The sequence below is a fragment of the Oncorhynchus mykiss genome, chromosome 22 (assembly GCF_057628025.1).
Source record: "Oncorhynchus mykiss isolate SJ-2025 chromosome 22, ASM5762802v1, whole genome shotgun sequence".
NCBI lineage: Eukaryota > Metazoa > Chordata > Actinopteri > Salmoniformes > Salmonidae > Oncorhynchus > Oncorhynchus mykiss.
Window position 1 is genome coordinate 31,141,573 of NC_143043.1, and position 23,322 is coordinate 31,164,894.

General features: G+C 42.2%; 3 protein-coding genes and 1 pseudogene across 7 annotated transcripts in view; 1 reads left to right on the top strand and 3 right to left on the bottom strand.

The window, feature by feature from the left end:
* LOC110501633 (protein DOP1B) overlaps window positions 1-381 on the bottom strand; it is a 46,670-nt gene extending 46,289 nt beyond the window's left edge. The window contains 1 exon segment of the mRNA XM_021579331.3: window positions 110-381. The gene's annotated coding sequence lies outside the window, so the exon portion shown is untranslated.
* Window positions 382-1,060: 679 nt separating this feature from the next.
* LOC149972840 (carbonyl reductase [NADPH] 1 pseudogene) lies at window positions 1,061-1,910 on the bottom strand (annotated as a pseudogene).
* Window positions 1,911-6,975: 5,065 nt separating this feature from the next.
* Window positions 6,976-16,576, bottom strand: LOC110501636 (ATP synthase peripheral stalk subunit OSCP, mitochondrial). 2 transcript variants are annotated; one of them, XM_090215838.1, is made up of 7 exons: window positions 16,436-16,576; window positions 13,000-13,044; window positions 12,693-12,803; window positions 12,389-12,518; window positions 11,614-11,726; window positions 10,758-10,844; window positions 6,976-7,208 (listed from the first exon to the last, which is right to left on the bottom strand). In XM_090215838.1, exons 1-7 carry the CDS (start codon window positions 16,475-16,477, stop codon window positions 7,098-7,100), a joined length of 639 nt encoding a protein of 212 aa, XP_090071964.1. In that variant the 5' UTR covers window positions 16,478-16,576; the 3' UTR covers window positions 6,976-7,097. The 2 variants fall into 2 exon arrangements, with proteins under 2 accessions (XP_090071964.1, XP_021435010.1); XM_021579335.3 differs by lacking the exon at window positions 16,436-16,576 and adding an exon at window positions 13,495-13,589.
* Window positions 13,615-23,322, top strand: LOC110501634 (sodium/myo-inositol cotransporter). Of its 4 annotated transcripts, none has more exons than XM_090215837.1 (2): window positions 13,615-13,735; window positions 19,355-23,322. In XM_090215837.1, exon 2 carries the CDS (start codon window positions 19,627-19,629, stop codon window positions 21,775-21,777), a length of 2,151 nt encoding a protein of 716 aa, XP_090071963.1. In that variant the 5' UTR covers window positions 13,615-13,735; window positions 19,355-19,626; the 3' UTR covers window positions 21,778-23,322. The 4 variants fall into 4 exon arrangements, with proteins under 4 accessions (XP_090071963.1, XP_090071962.1, XP_021435007.1 ...); XM_090215836.1 differs by having other exon boundaries at window positions 13,628-13,735; window positions 19,572-23,322; XM_021579332.3 differs by lacking the exon at window positions 13,615-13,735 and adding an exon at window positions 16,868-17,328 and having other exon boundaries at window positions 19,572-23,322.

The following is a 23,322-nucleotide window of genomic DNA, read 5'->3' on the forward strand; positions in this document are numbered from 1 at the left end:
TATATTATTAGCTACACCCCGTCAATTTTTATTCTCACCAAACCGGGACCAAATGTTGCGGTAAACAAAAAAACACAAGGTGCATCATATGGGTGCATCAATGACTCACCAACTGCAAAACAAGCTCGGGTTTGAGCTGACCATTCGCGTGCGTCCAATAAATGTCACTAAATCCCGGGAAACCGGCAAATGTTAACGGTTCTGGGTGTAGCGTCCGTTCTGTAACTGAAGCTTTGAGAAACCGTCAACCAACCGTTAGGTGGGGGGGGTGCGTTTCCAATTTCTCTCGTGCAGATCATGCTAAACGCAACAGGGTGGAAAGCCCAAACTCAGCTGATTCACAGAGAGCGATTGGAGCACGGAGAGCGCACTTCCTGATCTTCGGAGGGGTGGAGTGTGGAGCTCCTTGACAGTTTAGGTGCAGTATTTATCTTCACAAGCTAAAAGCCCCTCACAATGTCAGTTAATAGTATTCACAATTAATGAATAAGCGATTCAGCCGAGTTAGGTAAACCTGTTTCTTGAGTTCAGCGTTCAAATCAGAAATGATGTATATTTTTTCACTGGCACTCCCTGTGTTGGTACATTCCAGGATATGCGACGTTTACAAACCTCTCACTTCACTGTCAGATATTTGGTCAAAGCTGGGTTAAAGAGCATTAACAAAAATAACTGCAAACATACTGTATCTGTTTCTTTGTTATTTAATAATTGTGTATTACATTGAACAGTCCTTTTTGAGACAATGAAGTGACTTGTTTAATCAAATATAATACTAGCTATTCAGTGCACAACCTATCCTCTGGCCCTGTAAACAAATGAGACACATTAACATGGTTGTTTAATGTAGGGTGGCAAGGAGCCTAGTGGTTAGAGCGTTGGCCCAGTAAGTAAGGTCACTGGTTTGAATACTTGAGCCAACAAGGTGAAAAATATATAATTTGCACCGTACTACTATGGCTGTCCCAGTAAAACAACATATTTCACTGCACCTGTAATAAGGTGTACAGGTGTGTCTAACCCCTCCGCGGGCGTCCTAGTCCCGTTGGTATAGGTAATATCAGCCCGGGCAGCAGGGGTTTAGCTGGATCCTCTCTGGGGTGTCTCTAAGAGCCATCAGGCCTATTTTGGACAACCCATAGCCAGAATTTGGCCAGCTCTTGCTGACGTGGTCTCCAGCTTTGGCCTCGGCAACAAAGCACTTCATCAGAGCCACTAGCTCCTCCTCTGCGATGCCATTTCTGCAGGGCCTGGAGGTCCAGAGAACACACATGGAGAGGAAGAAGCTCATTGCACATGTTACTGGTGGCGAAGAATTTGGTTTAGAGAATGTGTTCTACTTGGCTGCCGAAGGATGCAGGGTCACCTTCTGGACATAGAGGGAGCTATTAGTTTACTTTAAATGTTACTGATTCCCAGGCCAGCTGACACACAATAACTATTGCACAATGGCTGCATTTAGACAGGCAACCCAACTCTGTTCTTTTTTTACTAATTGTATTTTGACCAATCAAATTAGCTCTGACAAAAATTTGATGTGGGAAAAAAAATCAGAATTGGGCTGCCTGTATGAAAGCAGCCAGTGTGTCAGACTGTGTGAGTGAAAGTTAAGTCATTAATAATGTGCAGTTACGTCTTGGGGCGATGCGTGTGTTGTTGATTAGCACATCCAGACCCCCGTACTCCTTCATGAAATGCTGCCATGCCGCCAGGATGTCAGCCAGGTCTGTAATGTCCAGTCTGGGCTTGAGTCCCTCCCTCTGCAGATCCTCCACAACCACGGCCCCCCTCTGGACGTCCCAGGTGCTCAGATACACATCCCATTTAAAGCCCTGGCACAGTACCTGCACTATGGCTAACCCCAGGCCCCACGTGGAACCAGTGACCAGAGCCACCTGTGGGCCAAACATCACCTCAAAAAGAGAAAGAAATCAAAAGCAATAGATTCTGAAAGCTACAGAGCAGGGGTATTCAGATTTTTCCCTTTGAGGTTCAGACTTCTGTTATACCGGATAATTAATTGCACACACCTTGGTGTCCCAGTTCTAAACCCTTCCCTGATTAGAAAGGGAAAAAAACTGTGGAACTGGCTTCAAGGTCCAGATTTGAATTTGAAGGCCATAGATTCTGAGCTACCGGGAAACACATTTCCCGAGTTAAACGTTTATGTCCTCAATATCAATTAAAAGGTATGAAACACTTTATAGCAGTGATTTTTTTATTTATTTAACTAGGCGAGTCAGTTAAGAACAGATTCTTATTTAACTATGACAGCCTATGAACAGTGGGTTAACTGCCTTGTTTAGGGGCAGAACCTTTCGGTTACTTGCTCAACGCTCTAACCACTAGGCTACCTGCCGCTCCAGTGATCACAAATCCAGAGAGCTAGTTTGTCAGCTGTTGCTCTGACCCAGCATTAGCATTCCTTATTCAACTCCAGCCACCCAATACATGGACTGTTCTACATGCTACCATCCAGCAGGCCGTACTGGTGCATCAAGGCTCAGACAGACTCCTAAACAGTGCTTATCCCCTCGCCATAAAACTGTTAAATGGCTAACAACTACTAACTCTGAAAAAAAATCTCCCTCTCAGAGTATCCACACTGACTCTATCCTGTGCACATTGTGAATAAACGTTGAAACTTTAATCAAGGTTCATGGTAGTTTAATCAGTTGTTTTAGTGATGGCCTATAACATTAGCCGGCACGCCCGGAGTATGCTGCTATGCAGTAAAAAATGAATCATCTAACACCTCCACATAATCTAAACATACATTAAAACGGAATTACCAGAGGAATTTAAGCAGTAGGCTATATTGTAGGAGTATGGTGACCCCTAAAGTCTACACAGTCACTTGACCTTGTGGTCACCAGTGAATAAAGAATATTTATGATTCAGATGTACAGTGCATCCGGAAAGTATTCAGAAACCTTGACTTTTTTGGCATTCTGTTACATTACAGCCTTATTCTAAAAATGTATTAAATTGCCCCAACCCACACACAATACCCTATAACGACAAAGCGAAAACAGAAGGACAACCACCTCTACTGCACTCCACCAATCAGGCCTTTATGGTAGAGTGGCCAGACGGAAGCACATGACAGCCTACTTGGAGAAACCAAGATAGAACTCTTAGGCCTGAATGCCAAGTGTCTCGTCTGGAGGAAACCTTGAACCATCCCTACGGTGAAGCATGGTGGCAGCATCATGCAGTTGGGATGTTTTTCAGCGGCAAGGACTGGGAGACTAGTCAGGATTGAGGGAAAGATGAACAGAGCAAAGTACAAAGAGACCCTTGATGAAAACCTGCTCCAGATCGCTCAGGATCTCAGACTGGGACAAAGGTTCACCTTCCAAAAGGCCAATGACCCTAAGCCACAGCCAAAACAACGCAGAAGTGGCTTCGGGACAAGTCTCTGAATGTCCTTGAAACCTGATCGAACAACTTGACAGAACTTGAGAGGAGACAAATGCAGAGACAAATGGAAGAAACTCCCCAAACAGGTGTGCCAAGCTTGTAGCGTCATACTCAAGACTCGAGGCTGTAATCGCTGCCAAAGGTACTTCAAAGTACTGCGTAAAGGGTCAGAACACTAATGTATATGTGATATTTGTTTATTTTTAATACATTTGTAAGAATTTCTAAAAAACAGTTTTTGCTTTGTTATTATGGGGTGTGTAGATTGAGAGGGAAAAAAAACAACTTAAATCAATTTTAGAATAAGGCTGTAACGTAACAAAATGTGGATAAAGGGGTCTGAATACTTTCCGAAATCACTGCATCACCAGTGTGAATGTAAAATTGTTAAAGTAATATGGAGCACACCCCGGGCTATGCAGAGCTGTTAAGGGATTTTTTTTATCAATAATGACTAATTATGTATACATTTCAATCAGGACTGACTAATCAGAATACTATTATGTTACTGTATAGATGTATGAATTTTCTTTTAATCCTAGTACTGAATATAATGTGTGTAATTATAATCAAGAATTAGAACAATGACTGTCTGTTCCTTGGTAGAAACTAATTAACTTATCGTCAGACTGGCTAGAATGCTGAGTGTATTAATTTAATGCAACATATAGGAATTTAATTCCTCTATTAAGAGCATAGTATGGACGGATATACCAAGAAGTGGCAGAGCATATTCCCATGAATGAGAGGAAACACTAATTGCTACATTCTGATATTAATATCTTTTGAAGTCAAAAGAGAAAATACATTTAAGCAATAAGGCCGTGGGGTTATACCAAAGCTAAGGGCTGTTCTTGCAACACGGAGTGCCTGGATACCACCCTTAGCTGTGGTACTGTATATTGGCCATTCACCACAAAGCCCCCCAGGGTGCCTTGCTATTACAAACTGGTTACCATCATAATTAAAAAACGTAAACAAATACATTTGCATCATACCAGCATCAAACTACCCAGTTTATAATTAAGCAATAGGACCTGAGGTGGTGCGGTATATGGGCAATATACGACGACTATGGGCTGTTCTTATGTAAGACACAACGCGGTGTGGCTTTGGTACATGGACCCACCCCGAGGAGCCTTATTGCTATTATAAACGGATTACCAGCGTAAGCAGTAAAAATAAATATTTGGTCATACCCATGTTATACAGTCGGATTCAGCCAAATCAGAATTCAGGGCTCGAACCACCCAGTTTATAATTCCGATTATGGCACTAATGTGGTACATCAACTGCATCATAAATGATCCAAACTGATAAACAGGCATTTTATATTCCCTCCACCAGCAACAACCAGTCTGCATGGACACAGAAATATAAGTCTTTGCTAGGTAAACTGCCGTCTTATCTCAGCTCACTGGTCACCATAGCTACACCCACCCTTAGCATGCGCTCCAGCAGGCATATTTCACTGGTCATCCCCAAAGCCAACACCTCCTTTGGCCGCCTTTCCTTCCAGTTCTCTGCTGCCAATGACTGGAACAAATTGCAAAAATCACTGAAGTTGAAGACATATCTCACTCACTAACTTCAATAATCGGCTGTCAGAGCAGCTTACCGATCGCTGCAGCTGTCCACAGCCCATCTGTAAATAGCCCATCCAACTACCTACAATGGGGCAAAAAAGTATTTAGTCAGCCACCAATTGTGCAAGTTCTCCCACTTAAAAAGATGAGGCCTATAATTTTGACAGACAAAATGAGAAAAAAATCCAGAAAATCACATGAATTTCTTTGCAAATTATGGTGGAAAAAAAAGTATTTGGTCACCTACAAACAAGCAAGATGTCTGGCTCTCACAGACTTGTAACTTCTTTAAGAGGCTCCTCTGTCCAACACTCGTTACCTGTATTAATGGCACCTGTTTGAACTTGTTATCAGTATAAAAGACACCTGTCCACAACCTCAAACAGTCACACTCCAAACTCCACTATGGCCAAGACCAAAGAGCTGTCAAAGGACACCAGAAACAAAATTGTAGACCTGCACCAGGCTGGGAAGACTGAATCTGTAATAGGTAAGCAGCTTGGTTTGAAGAAATCAACTGTGGAAGCAATTATTAGGAAATGGAAGACATACAAAACCACTGATAATCTCCCTCGATCTGGGGCTCCATGCAAGATCTCACCCCGTGGTGTCAAAATGATCACAAGAACGGTGAGCAAAAATCCCAGAACCACACGGGGGGACCTAGTGAATGACCCACAGAGAGCTGGGACCAAAGTAACAAAGCCTACCATCAGTAACACACTACGCCGCCAGGGACTCAAATCCTGCAGTGCCAGACGTGTCCCCCTGCTTAAGCCAGTACATGTCCAGGCCCGTCTGAAGTTTGCTAGAGAGCATTTGGATGATCCAGAAGAAGATTGGGAGAATGTCATATGGTCAGATGAAACCAAAATATTACTTTTTGGTAAAAACTCAACTCGTCGTGTTTGGAGGACAAAGAATGCTGAGTTGCATCCAAAGAACACCATACCTACTGTGAAGCATGGGGGTGGAAACATCATGCTTTGGGGCTGTTTTTCTGCAAAGGGACCAGGACGACTGATCGGTGTAAAGGAAAGAATGAATGGGGCCATGTATCGTGAGATTTTGAGTGAAAACCTCCTTCCATCAGCAAGGGCATTGAAGATGAAACGTGGCTGGGTCTTTCATCATGACAATGATCCCAAACACCTCCCGGGCAACGAAGGAGTGGCTTCGTAAGAAGCATTTCAAGGTCCTGGAGTGGCCTAGCCAGTCTCCAGATCTCCACCCCATAGAAAATCTTTGGAGGGAGTTGAAAGTTCGTGTTGCCCAGCAACAGCACCAAAACATCACTGCTCTAGAGGAGATCTGCATGGAGGAATGGGCCAAAATTACCAGCAACAGTGTGTGAAAACCTTGTGAAGACTTACAGAAAATGTTTGACCTCTGTCATTGTTATATACCCTTTGTTGGCAAAGTATTGAGATAAACTTTTGTTATTGACCAAATACTTATTTTCCACCATAATTTGCAAATAATGATTTTTTTTTCTCATTTTGTCTGTCATAGTTGAAGTGTACCGATGATGAAAATTATAGGCCTCTCATCTTTTTAAGTGGGAGAACTTGCACAATTGATGGCTGACTAAATACTTTTTTGCCCCACTGTAACCTCATCCCCATACTTGTTTTGTTTTTTTCTGCTCTTTTGCACACCAGTATTTCTACTTGCACATCTTCATCTGCACATTATCACTCCAGTGTTAAATGCTAAATTGTAATTACTTTGCCACTATGGCCTATTTATTGCCTTACCTCATTTGCACACACTGTATACAGATTTTTCTATTGTGTTATTGACTGTACGTTTGTTTATCCCATGTATAACTCTGTTGTTTGTGTCACACTGCTTTGCTCGATCTTGGCCAGGTCGCAGTTGTAAATGAGAACTTCTTCTCAACTGGCCTACCTGGTTAAATAAAAGGTGAAATAAAAAATTTAAATAAAAGGCATTACAAATACACTTTGTATGTTACAGAATATTTTATTACGAACACAACTAGACAGGATTTTAGCGGACATAGCGCTGTATAGGTGGCAGGAAGCAGAGAAACATTCCCATGACTCTCTGGAATGGACAATGGACTTAACTATCTCTGATGATCTTGGTCAGTTTGTGGATCTTTGTCTTGGTGGACATGTCCACATACTTATCTCCTATGCTGACAATCATACCACCCAGGATGGAGGCATCAGACTGGAGGAAAGAGAAAAGTAATACAAGTTAAAGCACCATTCAAACCATTGGCATATCAACATGTTCCAGATTAGTCCTAGCCTGACAGTCCTAAGCCTTTGCATATACCAGGTGTTAGGTAGGGCAGGGCAATATTGACATAATATATCACAGTATTTCTCATTTGAAGGTATTTGATGTTTCTGAATAATACGAGTTCTAGGCTATGCTTTATGGGTAGTGCATGACCCTAGAATGGCAAAACATGAATTCGAAGTTGTTTTTATAAATGAGCTTTCTCCATCCTGATTGCTTCATAATGTTCAACCAAAAAGAACAGGACAAATCTGACAGCGAAGTAGTCCCATTTGTAGAACATTGCACAGAAATCAAAAATCCTCTTTGGTAGCCTCCAACTCTGCTACTCGACCAACGGTTCCCATTTGTATAGTTATTTATTACATTTCTCCATTCACTTCCAGCATTTATGAATTTCTACAATTTTCTGCACTAATTTGTTATTACACTGAACAAAAACGCAACATGCAAAGAGTTGGTCCCATGTATCATGAGCTAAATTTAAAGATCACATTTTTTCAGATGCACAAAAATCCTCTCTCTCAGATGTTGTGCACAAATCTGTTTAGAACCCTATCACAGCCATGCCAGCCCAGGACCTCCACATCCAGCTTCTTCACCTGCGGGATCATCAGACCAGCCACCCAGACAGCTGATGTAACTGTGGGTTTGTACAACTGAAGAATTTCTGTACAAACTGTCAGAAACCGTCTAAGGGAAGCTCTCGTTGTCCTCACCTGACTGCATTGCGGCGGCGTAACCAGTGGGCAAATGCTCACCTTCGATGGCCACTGAGAAGTGGCCTCTTCACGGATGAATCCCATTTACAACTGTACCGGGCAGATGGCAGACAGCGTGTATAGTGTCATGTGGGCGAGCATTTAGCTGATATCAACGTTGTGAACAGAGTGCCCCATTGTGGGGTTATGGTATGGGCAAGCATAAGCCACGGACAACAAACACAATTGCATTATAGTCGATGGCAATTTGAATGCACACACACCGTGACAAGATCCTTAGGCCCATTGATGTGCCATTCTTCCGCCGACATCACTTTATGTTTCAGCATGATAATGCAAGGATCTGTACACGATTCCTGGAAGCTGGAAATGTCCCAGTTCTTCCATGGCCTGCATGCTAACCAGACATGTCACCCCTTGAACATGTTTGGGATGCTTGGATCCAAGTGTACTACAGCGTGTTCCAGTTCCCGCCAATATCCAGCAACTTCAGACAGCCATTGAAGAGGAGTGGGACAACATTCCACAGGCCACAATCAACAGCCTGATCAACTATGCGAATGAGATGTGTTGCGCTGCATGAGGGAATTTGTGGTCACACCAGATACTGACTGGTTTTCTGATCCACTCCCCTACTTTAAAAATATGATTTTTTTAAGATATTTGCATTCCCAGTCATGTGAAATCCATAGATTAGGGTCTAATGAATGTATTATTTCAATTGATTAATTTCCTTATATGAACTGTAACTTGGTAAAAATCACTAAAATTGTTGCATTTATATTTTAGTTCAGTGTAGTTTTATTTTCCTTACATCTTTTGAAAATGTTTGAATTTTTCTTCCACTGACAAGTATTTTTGTGTATTTTGTGTATCGTTGACCAAATATGACATCCATTTGAATCCCACTGTGTAAAAACAAAATGTTGAGGGCTGTGAATACTTTGAAGGCACAATAAGAAAATGTCATGACAGGCCTGAAGGAAATAGCAAATGTCGGTTAACTTTCCAAATGTCAACAAAACACACTGGACAAGGTGGGATCATTTTGTGTCTGTAAAATGCAAGAAATGGTAGAAATGCTTTCATGCACAAATGTTGATATAATCATATCAAAATAAACTTGGGAGTCACGCTATGGTGTTGTGTGGTCCTCCGACTGACTCAGGAAAGGATGCAGTTTATTAGGCTACAGCTAAAATAAATGAACTTCACAGGGTGGTGAAAGTGCAAGGTGATGAGCTTGATGCTCCTTCCCAATAAATATTGAGGGTCTTATTCTGGTGACATGATCGACGCTTGGCTGCAGTTTAAAAATATAATAATCTTGCGCGTCCATAATATGTCAAATGATTCGTAAACAGGTGTTCACCAACAGTGAAAGGCTTCACCGAAAAAAATAGAGGGGAAAAAAGAAATTCTCATGTAGGCGATACCCGCACCTACCATAAAAGGTATTGATCAAAACAGTCACAGTCGAACACAATGGCTAGGCACTCCTCAATTTGGGCATATCCTCCTTTAGATCCATCTCCCTTGCTCTTTGTAAGAGGTGAGTCAGGTTGTGGTCATAGTCCTGCACGGCTTCTTCCAATGTAGCACCACAGCCGTATACCAGGATGTCATCAGCCATAACACTTATTCCTGAAGTGCATCCTGTTGCCTTTGCTGATATTAGTCTGCAGCTGGTTTCACTCCAAAAAGGTAACCGTGTCCATCGGTATCTACCATTGGGGGTCCAAAATGTGGTGAGGTAACTTTTCTCTTCATCCAAACAACATACCTGCCAGTACTCGTTTTTTTGCATCCTTTCCCAAAGATTTGTTTTTTCCAGGCTAGGCAGTACCTCTTCAATAGTATGTATTTGGTAATGTACCCTACATAAGGCTTTGTTCAGGGCACTTGGATCAAGGCAGACTTATTTTGCCTGGCTTTTCCACCACAATCATGTTGCTTATCCACTTAGTAGGTTTGGTGACCTTCGTATTGACACCCTGTTCCTCCATTGAATCAACAGCCTTTAGTATCGTTTCCTTCAGTGGAATGTGGATTTGGCGGGGAAGCTGTTGAACTGGTCTGACAGACACATCCACCACTAGGTGGAGCTCACCTCACAGAGCCCCCAACCCTTCAAAAATGTCCTCAAACTGTTTCAGTATCGCCTCTGAGGTGTTCAAGTGTGATGGGACATTTCGTTTTTCCTTTAGTGCTGACACTGGTTGAGCTGTATTAACTTAAGCTTTTCACATGTTTCTGCTGAAAGGAGAGGCTTTTGCAAGGTGTTCACCATTTGGAACTTTAGCACATAGGTTTCCCCTACTGCTGAAATAACCGAGCCATCGTACAGCCTTAGCCTTGCTTGGTTGTGGCTGGAGAGCATGTGCCAAGACCAAAGTGGGCACCTTCACTATATAACTAAAAATGTGTGTATGACAAAACCATCAGTAGTTTAACATGCGATGGAAACCCATTTAACTTGTATTTTCTATTCACTACATGAGAATGTAACCGCAAAAGTTATTTATGTGCACTACGTCATCACGCACAGCCTTTTAGCCACATCTAATCAATTTGATTTAAACATCTCTGTTGGGAGAAAAAAAAAATGTCTGTGAATGAATACCAGTATATATATATATATATATATATATATATATATATTTTTAACAGTTTACCGCCCTGCCCTACCAGGAGTTGACAGCAGATAAATCCTTATTGTGCCAACGAGGACACGAATTGAGTATGGTCTCACCTTGGTCTCTAATATGAGTGTTTCTCCCTTTGCCAGGAAGCCGTTCAGAGCCACCTTCAGCTCTGCCAGGTTAGCCTCATCCAGGGGCTGTGTCATACACACAAAGATCAAATCAAACACTATAACAACTAATATGGAACTCGGGTTGACAACTATATACAGTTGAAGTCGGAAGTTTACATACACTTAGGTTGGAGTCATTAAAATCAAAAAATCATGTTGTGGGGGTGCTTTGCTGCAGGAGGGACTGGTGCACTAAACAAAATAGATGGCATCATGAGAAAGTAAAATTATGTGGATATTGAAGCAACATCTCAAGATATCATCTCAAGACAAAAATGGCTTAAGGACAACAAAGTCAAGGTATTGGAGTGGCCATCACAAAGCCCTGACCTCAATCATATAGAATATTTGTGGTCAGAACTGAAAAAGTGTGAGCGAGCAAGGAGGCCTACAAACCTGACTCAGTTCCACCAGCTCTGTCAGGAGGAATGGGCCAAAATTCACCCAACTTATTGTGGGAAGCTTGTGGAAGGCTACCAGAAACATTTGACCCAAGTTAAACAATTTAAAGGCAATGCTACCAAATACTAATTGAGTGCATGTAAACTTCTGACCAACTGGGAATGTGATGAAAGAAATAAAAGCTGAAATAAAATCACTCTACTATTATCCTGACAATTCACATTCTTAAAAAAAAAGTGGTGATCCTAACTGACCTAAAACAGGGACTTTTTACTAGGATTAAATGTCAGGAATTGTGAAAAACTGAGTTTAAATGTATTTGGATAAGGTGTATGTAAACTTCTGACTTCAACTGTACAACCACAGTGTGTATGGTGGTGGATCACCGTACATGTGCGGTGGTGACAGTGCAGATGACCTCGCCACGGTGAGCGCTCATCATTTTCGCAAAGGCGCCAACTACATCTGCGGTCAGGGTCAGACGGCCATTATCTGCCAACACAGCTGAGGAGGAGAGAGGGGAACAATGAAACTTCAGTGGCTTAGCCAGCAGCCACAAATAATATTTGCACGAACGGCATTTGCATTCAGTAACATTAGTAAGAGTGAGGATGTACTCATAATAAAAGCAAAAATACTCAACTATTTCTCCTAATCGCTCCTTTGTATCACTAATTAATTAAGATCATTAGTGAGCAGTAAACAGTACTCTTAGCTGACGTTTACTTTATATTCCGGTTACAACTAGCCAACCAAAAGGGTAGGTTGTCACTACTTACCACAGCAAAAATCATTACTACAATTTCTCTTAAAATTTGATTTTAAACCTAAAATGTAACCACATTGCTAACCTCATGACTAACTCCAACCTTAAATGTAGACCAAAAGCACATTTTTGTTTTCATGAATTTACACAATTTTGACTGTCTGTGGTAACCAGTGAAAAAAAAAAGGTATGGAGTGACATCCATATTGCTTTTTCCATTTCAGGTGGTCAAGAGAGTCAGAAGACAAGGAAATTAAGCAGTTTGGTAGATGAGGCTCTTGACAGCAGAAAAACAATGTCATCCTCCCCAAACCGGCCCCATTTATTTTTCTTACACAACAGCAGTTTCCAGAACAAGAGTGCACTGTGGAGTATGACTTAGTTAGGCTGGGCGACTCACTGATGAGGTTAACTGATATTGGGGAGAGATTTGCCTTCGTCATGGCATCACCAAAGAACTTCAGCTTGAGGCTGCGCTTGACATGAGGGTTCATCACAATACTGGACAGCTTGGGGTCCTTGATCAGAGCCTGGTAGAGAGAATGACAAGAGAGAAAGAGAGCTGGTCAAAAATGATAGTGGCCGCATCAGTGCCTAACAAACTAATGAATGTTTCCCTAGTTAATAGAGAGTGTATATACACATTACACACAAGTGGACAGAGAGTACTAAGACAGGAGAGAGAGGTGCAGTGGATAACTCACCGACAACGTCCTCATCTCCTTCTCTACTTGTTCCAGTTTCTTCTGCTTGCTGGCAGCAGAGAACAGGGCTGTGGCATAGCGACCTCCGACCCCATACACGTCGATAGGGGGCTAAAATAGAAAACGGACACAAACATAAGGAATAACCAACCACGTACTTGAACCACAGAGCAAATGAACACTGACATTGCTCAAGCTGTAGCGTGCGTGAGAATCATATTACCAAAGGACGTGATCAGCCATAGAACAGAATATTGCACTGATCAAATGACAAGGGTAATTTGAAGTTGAACTTCATAATTCTTACCCTGATCAATGCTTGTCGGAGAACCGACGTGCTGAATTGACGCACCTGAAAAAGGATAGAGATGATAAAGGAAATGATTAATATATAACAGTGACGTCTGGAGTGGAGTAGCTGTTAGTTAGCAAGCTATCAAAATCGTTTTGAACTAGCAAAAATCTTGACCACATGTTCCACAATGTCATGCGCCTGTCTTATGGACAACAGTAAATAGTCATGTTATTGCTCCGTAGCAAAATGACAAATAAGCATAACTAGGTAGCTAGCTATATTCAACAAGCTAGCGGGCTGTTATTAACATTAGCTAGTTAACAGTAGCGGAGCGGGCTTGTCAAGTTCACAGAAGGCCTCGCGTGTTGTGCGTTGAAAACTATTTCTGCGCGACATCAAAACAATGCACACTGATCCATTTTGTGGCAATTAATAATATACATACATTCTCAAATTAAAAACCCAGCCATGAATCACATAACATTCACGTTCATCCGAAAGTCATACCTGCAGCCCCAGTCCTAATGCTGCCATTTTTTTCAGACTGTAGGTCAACTTCTGCGCATGAAAGCTGGTCGCAAAAGAAACACGTATATTCTGAAGCGAGAAGCATTATGGGAAACGTGGTTTGTATGTCGATGTAGTGGAAATGTACTTCCTGAAAGTGTAGCATATGGATAAGCAGCTCAGACAAGCGCTACGAATATGTTGTGGAGCACTCAGGACCTCCTCGGTGGTAGCAATGCAGGTACAGTTGGGAGAGATGCCGTTAAAGTTAAGATAGACAGCAACTAACCATGACATATGGGTAAATCGACAAGGACATAAGGTTGCATATCCTACAAAAAATGGTACTCCTACAGTAATGGGAACATGAACGAAATTTGAGTACAAGTTTTGGGTGGATAAGCAATGGCATGGCGAGAGAGATGGGGTTGATTGGGAAGGAGTTTAGCCCCTCTGTGTTTCTTCCTGCTATCCCACCTTGGTTGCACAGGAGGTTGGTGGCACCTTAATTGGCGTGTGGTAATGGCTGGAGCGGAATAAGTGCAATGGTATCAAATACATCAAACATATGGTTTCCAAGTGTTTGATGCCATTCTATTTGTTACATTCCAGCGATTATTGTGAACCGTCATGCCCTCAGCAGCCTCCACTGCTTGGTTGCTCCCTCAGCTAGGGATAGATCTAGGTTGCTTGAGAGGGTAAGAGTTGTTAAGGAAGGAGAAGATTCTGTTGTAAGTGAACATTTAAAAACACAATACTATGCTTTCTTGAATATATTCACAGATGGATCTATAGACCCTAAAACTGGGAGGACAGATGCAGCTTTTAGTGTTCCCGAGTCATAGGTGGCAGTGACAAAAAGAACAAAGGATCATTTATCTGTTTACACAATGGAGTTGCTGGCCATACTCTTGTTTGCAGAGTGGGTGGAGGAGCCAGACATTGTAGTGATCTACTCTGACTCCTGTGCAGCACTGATAAAATTAAAGTCATTTGTGTCTCAGAGCAGACAGGATGTGTTGTATGAGGTTTTGCAGTGCTTGTGAGACAGATTGTGGTATTTGTGATGTTCCTCTGGGCACCAGCTCATGTGGGAGTAGAGGGGAATGAGGAGGTGGATGTTATCACCAAGCAGGCTCTTAAACATCCTAATTTTAAGATGGAATTGTCAATCAGTAAAGAAGAAGCCAAGGGGTTGATAAAAACAGTAGTTAAAAAGAAATGTCAAGAGTTGTGGAAAAGGGAGAGAAAGGGAAGACACCTGTATAAGATACAGGAAAAGGTGGGGGCATGGAGGTCCTCAGGTTGAGAGAGAAGGGGTGTGTAATCAGAGACTGGGACACACAAGGCTCAATAGTGTGTCCCACCTTTGAAATTGGTAGGACAACTGCAGACTGGGAGGTGTGATCATTGTCAGGAGGAGATGGAGACAGTGGAACACGTTCTATTTCAGTACCAGCAATATGGGAGGGAAATTAAGTGATTGTTATTCGATTTAAGGAGTGATGGGGTTGAAGAGCCAACATTAAGTGAACTGCTGGGGAAATCTTCAGGGGATGTACTATTTAATTATGTATTTCGTTTCCTTAGGGGGATGAGAATATTGGGTAGGATTTAGACCTTCCCTGTCTCTGGTCCACACTCCAGTCCAGTTGGTGGCGGTAATGGCACCTTAAAGTTGGTTGCCAACTGCCATAAAAAATACAGAGAATAAGAAGAATTTACTTCCTAGACCTAAAAAAATTGTAAGTGGAAATTCACTGTCCTTGTCAGATACACGTTGGCAGACAAGCAACCAATTTCATTGGTTTAAGCTATGTGGCTCAGTTGGTAGCGCATGGCGTTTGGAATGCCAGGGTTGTGGGTTTATGAAGTCGGTCTGGACAAAAAGCGTTTGCTAAATGACTCAAATGTAAATGTGTGGGACTATACTATTTCCTCATCAAGGCCATATAGTTGGCTACTTATCAGGTTCTCAGAAAGTGTTAAAAATTAGGCCTATGTAATTAAAATAGGAGCTCCATTTTATATAAAGCTTATAAGTGCATTCTTGCTGATATCACCTCAAGTATGTATTGACACAGGCCTAGTTGTCCCAACATCACCTGTATGAAGATACTGTCAGACTGTGTCAGTATGTAGTTTAGGGTCTGAGTATAGATTGATCCACATTGTTTATGCATTTCATTCTCACAGATGCACAGTGACACAGCCAAAGTGGCTTCTCCAGACATCTTATGCACCTTTCACCATGATAAAACATGCCACTTATGTGTGCGCTGAACTGAAGGGGTTATCATTGCATACAGGCCAGCATATCTTGACTAAGGTATAATTTTAATAGTCTTACATTTGTCACATCCTACATCAGACAGAGCCTATTTATTTATCAGAGAGAATGGCAGGCGCTAGTCACTAATCAAAATGCGTAAGGTTACCTGTGTGGTTCCTACGCCTGTGCCCAACGATTGAATACCCTCACACTATAAATTGACGTAAACTATGGACGCACTGAATGGGCTGTCACACCAGCTGTCACTGTACTATGTTATTGAGACTGCAAATAACTTTAATAACTTATCAAATGCATCCCGTTTATCTCCCCCATATGCTATGACATTACATTCTAGATAGATGCATGAGCTGTATGTAGCCTGTTTGGAGGTCAGATTAGGCTATATGCCGATATACACTTCTGGAAAGTTGAACACTTTGAAGGAAGATTACAAGGGTTTTACAAGTTAATATATCAAAAAGTGCCCGTTTCTAGATTGTTCAGTTATTACCATTCCACTGTTAAAGCTCATTATCAACCAGGATATGTAAACTAGTCGGTTAATGAGGCAAAGTGGGGATTAAGGCAATTTCGACCCAAGTAGCCTAACAGGTTGAATGTCATGAGGAAAGCCAATCCCCTGTTTTAAAACAAAGGTTCACTTACAGTAGTATGCATTCTGAGTCTGTTGTTATCCGAAAAATTCATTTGTGCCTCAAAACAATACGGTATTTCAATTCCAGGCTACTAGAATTATAACAATAAACAATGGGCGTGTTGCATTTGAAACGTCACATGTGTATTACCAAAGATTATGGATAAACTAACAAGATACTATATGTCTCCTCGCCCTAACAATGGGAGTCGGTGTCCACAAGCGGCATGGCGGGCTGTCTAGCGCCCGCCAATACGTTCTTTGGATTGGTGGACAAATCTCATTATTGTCATTTTAAAAAATATAATAAGGGTTGTTGACGTCAACCGTCTGTATTCAATGGAGAGAGATGCTATACTACTAGCCGCATGTTATGAATATGCATATACATCTCGAGGCAACTCAAATGTGTTTTTCTCAAAGTAGCCGGGGTGTCACGTGTCCAAAGCAGTACATCAGCAACAACTTAAGCATTACGAAACTTCTATTCAATCAAATAAACATCACGTAGCAAATAAGCCTTTTATTTTTTGTTGTTGACCAAATTCGACACTCATTGAGCTACATACAAAACCTTGCTTGGTGGCCGAATCAACGAAGAAGAAAAAAATTCCGCCGAATGGGCCTCTCTCTTCCGCCTCCTCTCTGTTATTACACATGAAGGGCGTGGCAATGGGGAAGAAGCAGAGTCGATGCTTATAAAGTGCAGCTAGCTACCTTATGTGTTAAACCTAATTGCTCTGAAGCGGAGGACACGAACTATCTCTACATCGGAAGAACTGACGCAGGAAGAGACGTATACCTATTATCGCCAGAAAAGCAGGCTCAGACAGTCGCATCCTGAACTTGTGGTTTGATGTAGCCTACATTAGCTACAATATAGCGGAGTATTGTAATTGCAATGGTGAGTGTGTGTTTTTGTGATGGCCGCCCGTTTTAAATTGTAGCCTAGATAATGTAACTGACGCTAGCAAAGCAGAAGGGACAAAAGATGGTGATGGGGAAAATGTAAAAAGCAGGTCGAGCGCTTAATTTACTATTGTGCATTGGATGTAAATTAATTGAATGTAGGCTACTAGGTCAGGGTCCTATACTATTCTATTTGACGAATTCAACCACTTGTTTTACTCAAACTACATATATAGGCTACCTCAATTAGATATACTCTCCTTGGCATTGCGGAAGATGCGCGTACTCTTTTCTAGAATATTCCGCAGCTGTTGTGTAGCGTGCCACATTTCGTGATAATACTTTGACTACATTGTACTGATCCTCACATCTTTCTTACCAGTATCATGTCGATACCATTTCTTCGAAGTAGATAAGGGAAGACAAGTTTAGGTCTAAAATAAGGCCATAGAAATGCATTGTGCTTATTTTGGAAAGATATTGACAAGAGGGAAACCTCCTCTCTGAGCTGGGACGAAAACTAGCGCAATGGATTATGGTCATTGTAGTTAATTACCACGTTTCCGAGCTGAACTTGGTAGAATATTTGCTCAATGAGAACTACATTTCTCGTTTATTATTTGATTTATTTCTAGAGGAACGGCACGTTCGGCTCTCAAAAAACAAAATGTATTTCAAGTAATTGAATCGACGTTGGTCAATTAGCTGTTTAATAACAACAAACAATATTGCAGCAACAAAACCAACAATTGGTTAATCGGTCAGCATTAGCTGTAGACGATGATGCTGAAGGTGACCAGAAATATTAATATAAAATATCTTATTGTCTATTAAATAATTAGCAAAGCTTGCCTCTGGGATAATGACTTGGTTGGGGCTGATGATGTAATCATAATGCGTCTGTCATGATTGAAAATTATTGTGTAATACATGAATGAATGAATAAAACATGATTTAAAAAAAATATATATAATTTTTAATATCTATATTTAAATATATAATTACACTCCTTATTTTACCACTTGGCTATGTAGGCATTTTTGATCTCTTCACATGGACTGAGCTGCTAGACTTTTTGGTTTGAAGCTCTGAGATGGACATGGCTCTTTCTCTTTTAGGTTTAGCCACTATTTAAGAGATTGGGGTGAGGGCTAGAGAAAGTTACTGTAAATACGGTATTTAAATCTGTTACCATGCCCAGTTTGAGTGTGAATAAAGTAATCTGATCAAGCTCTGTTTTGATGACCTGTTTCTCAGAAATGTTGCGTGTGTCCCCTTCGGAAAGTATTCAGACCCCTTGACTTTTCCCACATTTTGTTACGTTACAGCCTTATTCTAAAATGTAATTAAATTGTTATTTTTCCTCGTCAATCGCCACACAATACCCCATAATGACAGTAAAACTTATGTTTTTTTTGCAAATGTATTCAAAATTAACTGAAATATAACATTGACATAAGTATTCAGACCCTTTGCTATGAGACTCAGAATTGAGCTCAGGTGCATCCTGTTTCCATTGCTCATCCTTGAGATGTTTCTACAACTTGATTGGAGTACACCTGTGGTAAATTCAATTGATTGGACATTATTTGGAAAGGCACACACATCTTCTATAGAAGGTCCAAATCAATGTGTAAATAGCTGTGCATCGACGCTCCCCATCCAACCTAATGGAGCTTGAGAGGATCTCCAGAGAAGAATGAGAGAAACTCCCCAAATACAGGTGTGCCAAGCTTATAGTGTCATACCCAAGACTTGAGGCTGTAATCACTGCCAAAGATGATACAACAAAGTACTGAGTAAAGGATCTTAATACTTATGTAAATGTGATTAAAGTTTATTTTTAATACATTTGCAATGTCAAAATGTCTACCTGTTTTTGCTTTGTCATTATGGGATATTGTATGTAAACTGAGAGTGGGGGACAATTTAATCAATTTTAGAATGCGTGTCACCTTTCTTGGTTCCCATCTGACACAGGCTCTAATCAGGTGTTTGTCTTTGTCTTTGCTGTCTTGCAGGAATGTAAACTCTAGGCTATACTAGACCAGAGGCCTGCTGCATCCTCCCTTAAAACTAGTGTTCTCAGTGCAGGTGGATTACACCCCCAAATGCAGACACCCCTAGTGAATTTGGCCTGACGGTGGATACTACAGCTTCCATCCAGACAGCAAACCAAAGGATAGAGAATTTTTATTGCTCTTCTGTTACGCTAAAACTTGGCTTTGACTTTTGCAGGGTTCAAGGGAGTTTTTCAGCCGTTTTGAACCAGTGGTTCCGTTTAGCACTCACAATGAAGATGGGTACGGCTGTCATGGAGGCAGCAGACATCGCTGTGGTGGTGCTGTACTTCATCCTGGTCCTGAGCATCGGGTTCTTCGCCATGTGGAAGGCCAACCGCAGCACGGTGAGCGGATACTTCCTTGCGGGACGCTCCATGACATGGGTGGTGATCGGAGCGTCCCTGTTTGTCAGCAACATCGGCAGTGAACACTTCATAGGCCTGGCTGGGTCGGGAGCAGCCAGCGGCTTTGCTGTGGGAGCATGGGAGTTTAACGCTCTTCTCCTGCTGCAGCTGCTGGGCTGGGTCTTCATACCTGTGTATATCCACTCTGGTGTGTACACCATGCCGGAGTACCTGTCCAAACGTTATGGGGGCAATAGGCTAAAGGTGTACTTTGCTTCGCTTTCTGTGCTGCTCTACATCTTCACCAAGATCTCTGTGGACTTGTACGCTGGGGCGCTTTTCATCCAGGAGTCACTGGGCTGGAATCTCTACCTGTCTATCATTCTGCTCATTAGTATGACCGCACTGCTTACGGTCACCGGCGGCCTGGTTGCGGTCATGTACACAGATACCCTCCAGGCCGTGCTGATGATTGGTGGAGCTCTCAGCCTGACCATCATCAGCCTGATCAAGGTCGGTGGTCTTGAAGGGGTTCGGACCAAGTACATGCTAGCTGTCCCAAATGTAACAGCTATCCTGGCCAGTGGGAACTTCACCCACTCGCCCTCCTGCCGCATCGAGCCCAAGCCAGACTCCCTGAGGATCCTCCGGGGCCCGTTGGACGAGGACATCCCCTGGCCTGGCTTCCTCTTAGGTCAAACTCCAGCTTCCATCTGGTACTGGTGTGCTGACCAGGTTATTGTCCAGAGGGTGCTGGCTGCCAAGAACCTTGCCCACGCCAAGGGCTCCACGCTGATGGCTGGCTTCCTGAAGGTCCTGCCCATGTTTATTATCGTTATCCCCGGGATGATATCCCGGATCTTGTTTGCAGATGAGATTGCCTGCATTGGGCCAGAGCACTGCCTGGCTGTGTGTGGCTCTAAGGCGGGGTGCTCCAATATTGCATACCCGCGGCTGGTCATGGCAGTGATGCCTGTTGGACTGCGAGGGCTGATGATGGCTGTGATGATTGCGGCTCTCATGAGTGATCTGGACTCTATCTTTAACAGTGCTAGCACTATCTTCACCCTGGACATCTACCAGAGTGCTAGGCGTGGTGCGTCCCATAAAGAGCTGTTGTTGGTGGGCCGGCTGTTCGTGGTGTTTATGGTGGTTATCAGCATTGCCTGGGTCCCTGTCATCATCGAGATGCAGGGCGGCCAGATGTACCTGTACATACAGGAAGTAGCCGGATACCTAACCCCGCCCATTGCCGCCCTCTTCCTGCTGGGTGTGTTCTGGAAGCGCTGCAACGAAAGGGGTGCATTCTGGGGCGGTATGACCGGGTTTGCGCTGGGTACCACCCGGCTGACCTTGGCGTTTATTTACAGAGAGCCTCCCTGTGACCAGCCAGACGACAGGCCTTTCTTCATCACACATGTCCACTACATGTATGTGGCTGCTGGACTGTTCTGGGTGTCTGGACTGGTGGCTGTGGTTGTCAGTCTCTGCAACCCTCCTCCAGATAAGGAGCAGATCCGCACAACCACATTATGGGGCCTGCGTAACATGGGAAAGCTTCTCCTCAAAGACCGTGAGGAGATGTACAAGTTGACGGATAAGAGCCCTTTGCAGTTGAATGGAGGCCTCTATAAGGATCTGCCCCCAGACATCTGCAATGCTAGGTGTCTAGATGGGGAGGACGTCAAGCTGCTAGCTCCGCCTTCTGACTTTGACCCCGCGACTCCCAGTGGCGAGACAACCCCGGAAATGACACTAGCAACGCCCACCACCCAGTTTGATAACGGGCACCCAGGGCTAGTGCATGCAGAGGAAGGTTGTGGGGATGAGGAGGATGGGAGGTGCATGCAGCTGTTGGAGTGGTTCTGTGGGTTTAAGGAAGCGGCATATGATGCCCATCCCAAAAGGACAGCGGAGGACGAGAGAGCCGTTATGGAGATGCTGTACGAGCCACCCAGAACCAAACTGCTGCTCAACTGTGGCCTGTTTCTCGTCTGCTCATTGGGAATATTCCTATTTGTCTACTTCTCTCTATAGACTGGGCCAAAGGAGGGGTTGTTGGGGATTGTTTCAAGGGAAGTTACAATATTCTAATATTTTATGAATCTGAAGTTTGTAATATTTACAGTGCAGCTTCCTAACAAGGATTCACTGAGCTTTTTGAAATCGTTTTCTTTTGAAACGATTAAATCTTCTGTCTAGTCTCCAAACCACTTCAACTCTATCCTGTACTTGTCATTTTTGTAAAGTGCTTATTGTTAATGTGACTGACATATCTATTGTGATTTATAGAACTGTGGTATGTGTTTGGTGACATTAGCATTATTTATATTCACTTTTTATATTTCCTTGAACAGTTGTTTCTGTGCTAAAAGTGTTATTGGGACCATTGACTTTGATGTTAGCTATAGCACACCCATATATCTGAATGTCTATGTACTCTGAACATGTACTGTATGTGGTTTACGAATAGTGTGTTCAGACTTTCCATGTACTGCTATGTTACTATATCCATATCAGCACAAGTGGTTAAGCTGGGTGAATTCCTTGTTTATTACAGCTTAATAATGTGCTGCTGTGTTATTCCACCTGCTTTTCTATCGAGAAAGTTTAAGAAACCATTTTAAGGCCTTTTTGTTATGCAGAGATTACCTCAAAGTTGCACTAAAGCCATCACCCTCTACCACAGATGGAGAATAAACTATCATAAGTGTTTTCCTTTCCTATTAGCATTGTTGTTGATATGGTGATTACAAATGCTTAGAATTTTTACCAAATTATTTAGTTAATGTTTGTCCTATTACTTTTTATTTTCTGACGTTTCCAATTCTTAAGAATACCCAGGTGAGTTGCTGTAGAATTTGTAAAAATGATGTTCTTAAGTATAAAGATGAAAGTATGTATGACAGTTTGTCAACATGAAAAACTCTACTTTTTACTATACACTTATCGTAGCATTCCAATAATTGAACATACAGTATCAATGCTGGTAGTTTGTGATTAGGTTAATATTATCTATTTCTTACTGTTTGTCTGAATGTTGTATCTTCCACAGTTAATGTCATGACATTTGTTCAGTAAGCTATTTTGGTAACTTAGTGACAACACTAAAACCAAGCCCTGTTTTTTTGTGGGTCTTTTGTTTGACCTTTATTTATACTGAACAAAAATATAAGCTGACAAGGTAAAAATTTGTCGTTCTAACCCTGAACAAGGCAGTTAACCCACTGTTCCTAGGCCGTCATTGAAAATAAATAAGAATGTGTTCTTAACGGACTTGCCTAGTTAAGTAAAGGTAAAATAAAACTAAACGCAACATGCATTTGAGTGAAACCTCTTACCAAATGTGTCTTAGTGTTCAATGCTGAAGAAAATGTTTTTGTTTTTCAAGAAGGCAAAACGATGCCAATTTGAGCAGTGAATGCTATGGTTATTATTAAGCCTTGCTATTAATTGGATAATGTTTTGTAGTGAAATAGTGGCAACTCTTCAATAGCGTACCTAATGGAGATTAATTTGCAAAGTAGACATGCTATTTCAGACCTGTAGTTGTTTTGCTGAAAATTAAAGCTTCGCTAACCA

Coding starts and splice junctions, on each gene's coding strand:
- LOC110501634 (XM_090215837.1), top strand. CDS start 19,627: ATGAAGATGGGTACGGCTGTCATGGAGGCAGCAGACATCGCTGTGGTG.
- LOC110501636 (XM_090215838.1), bottom strand. CDS start 16,477: ATGAATTTTTCGGATAACAACAGACTCAGAATGCATACTACT. Junction 10,845..11,613: donor GCACTGTCACCACCGCACAT/GTACGGTGATCC, acceptor TGTATGACACAG/CCCCTGGATGAGGCTAACCT. Junction 7,209..10,757: donor CACTCATATTAGAGACCAAG/GTGAGACCATAC, acceptor TCTTTCCTCCAG/TCTGATGCCTCCATCCTGGG.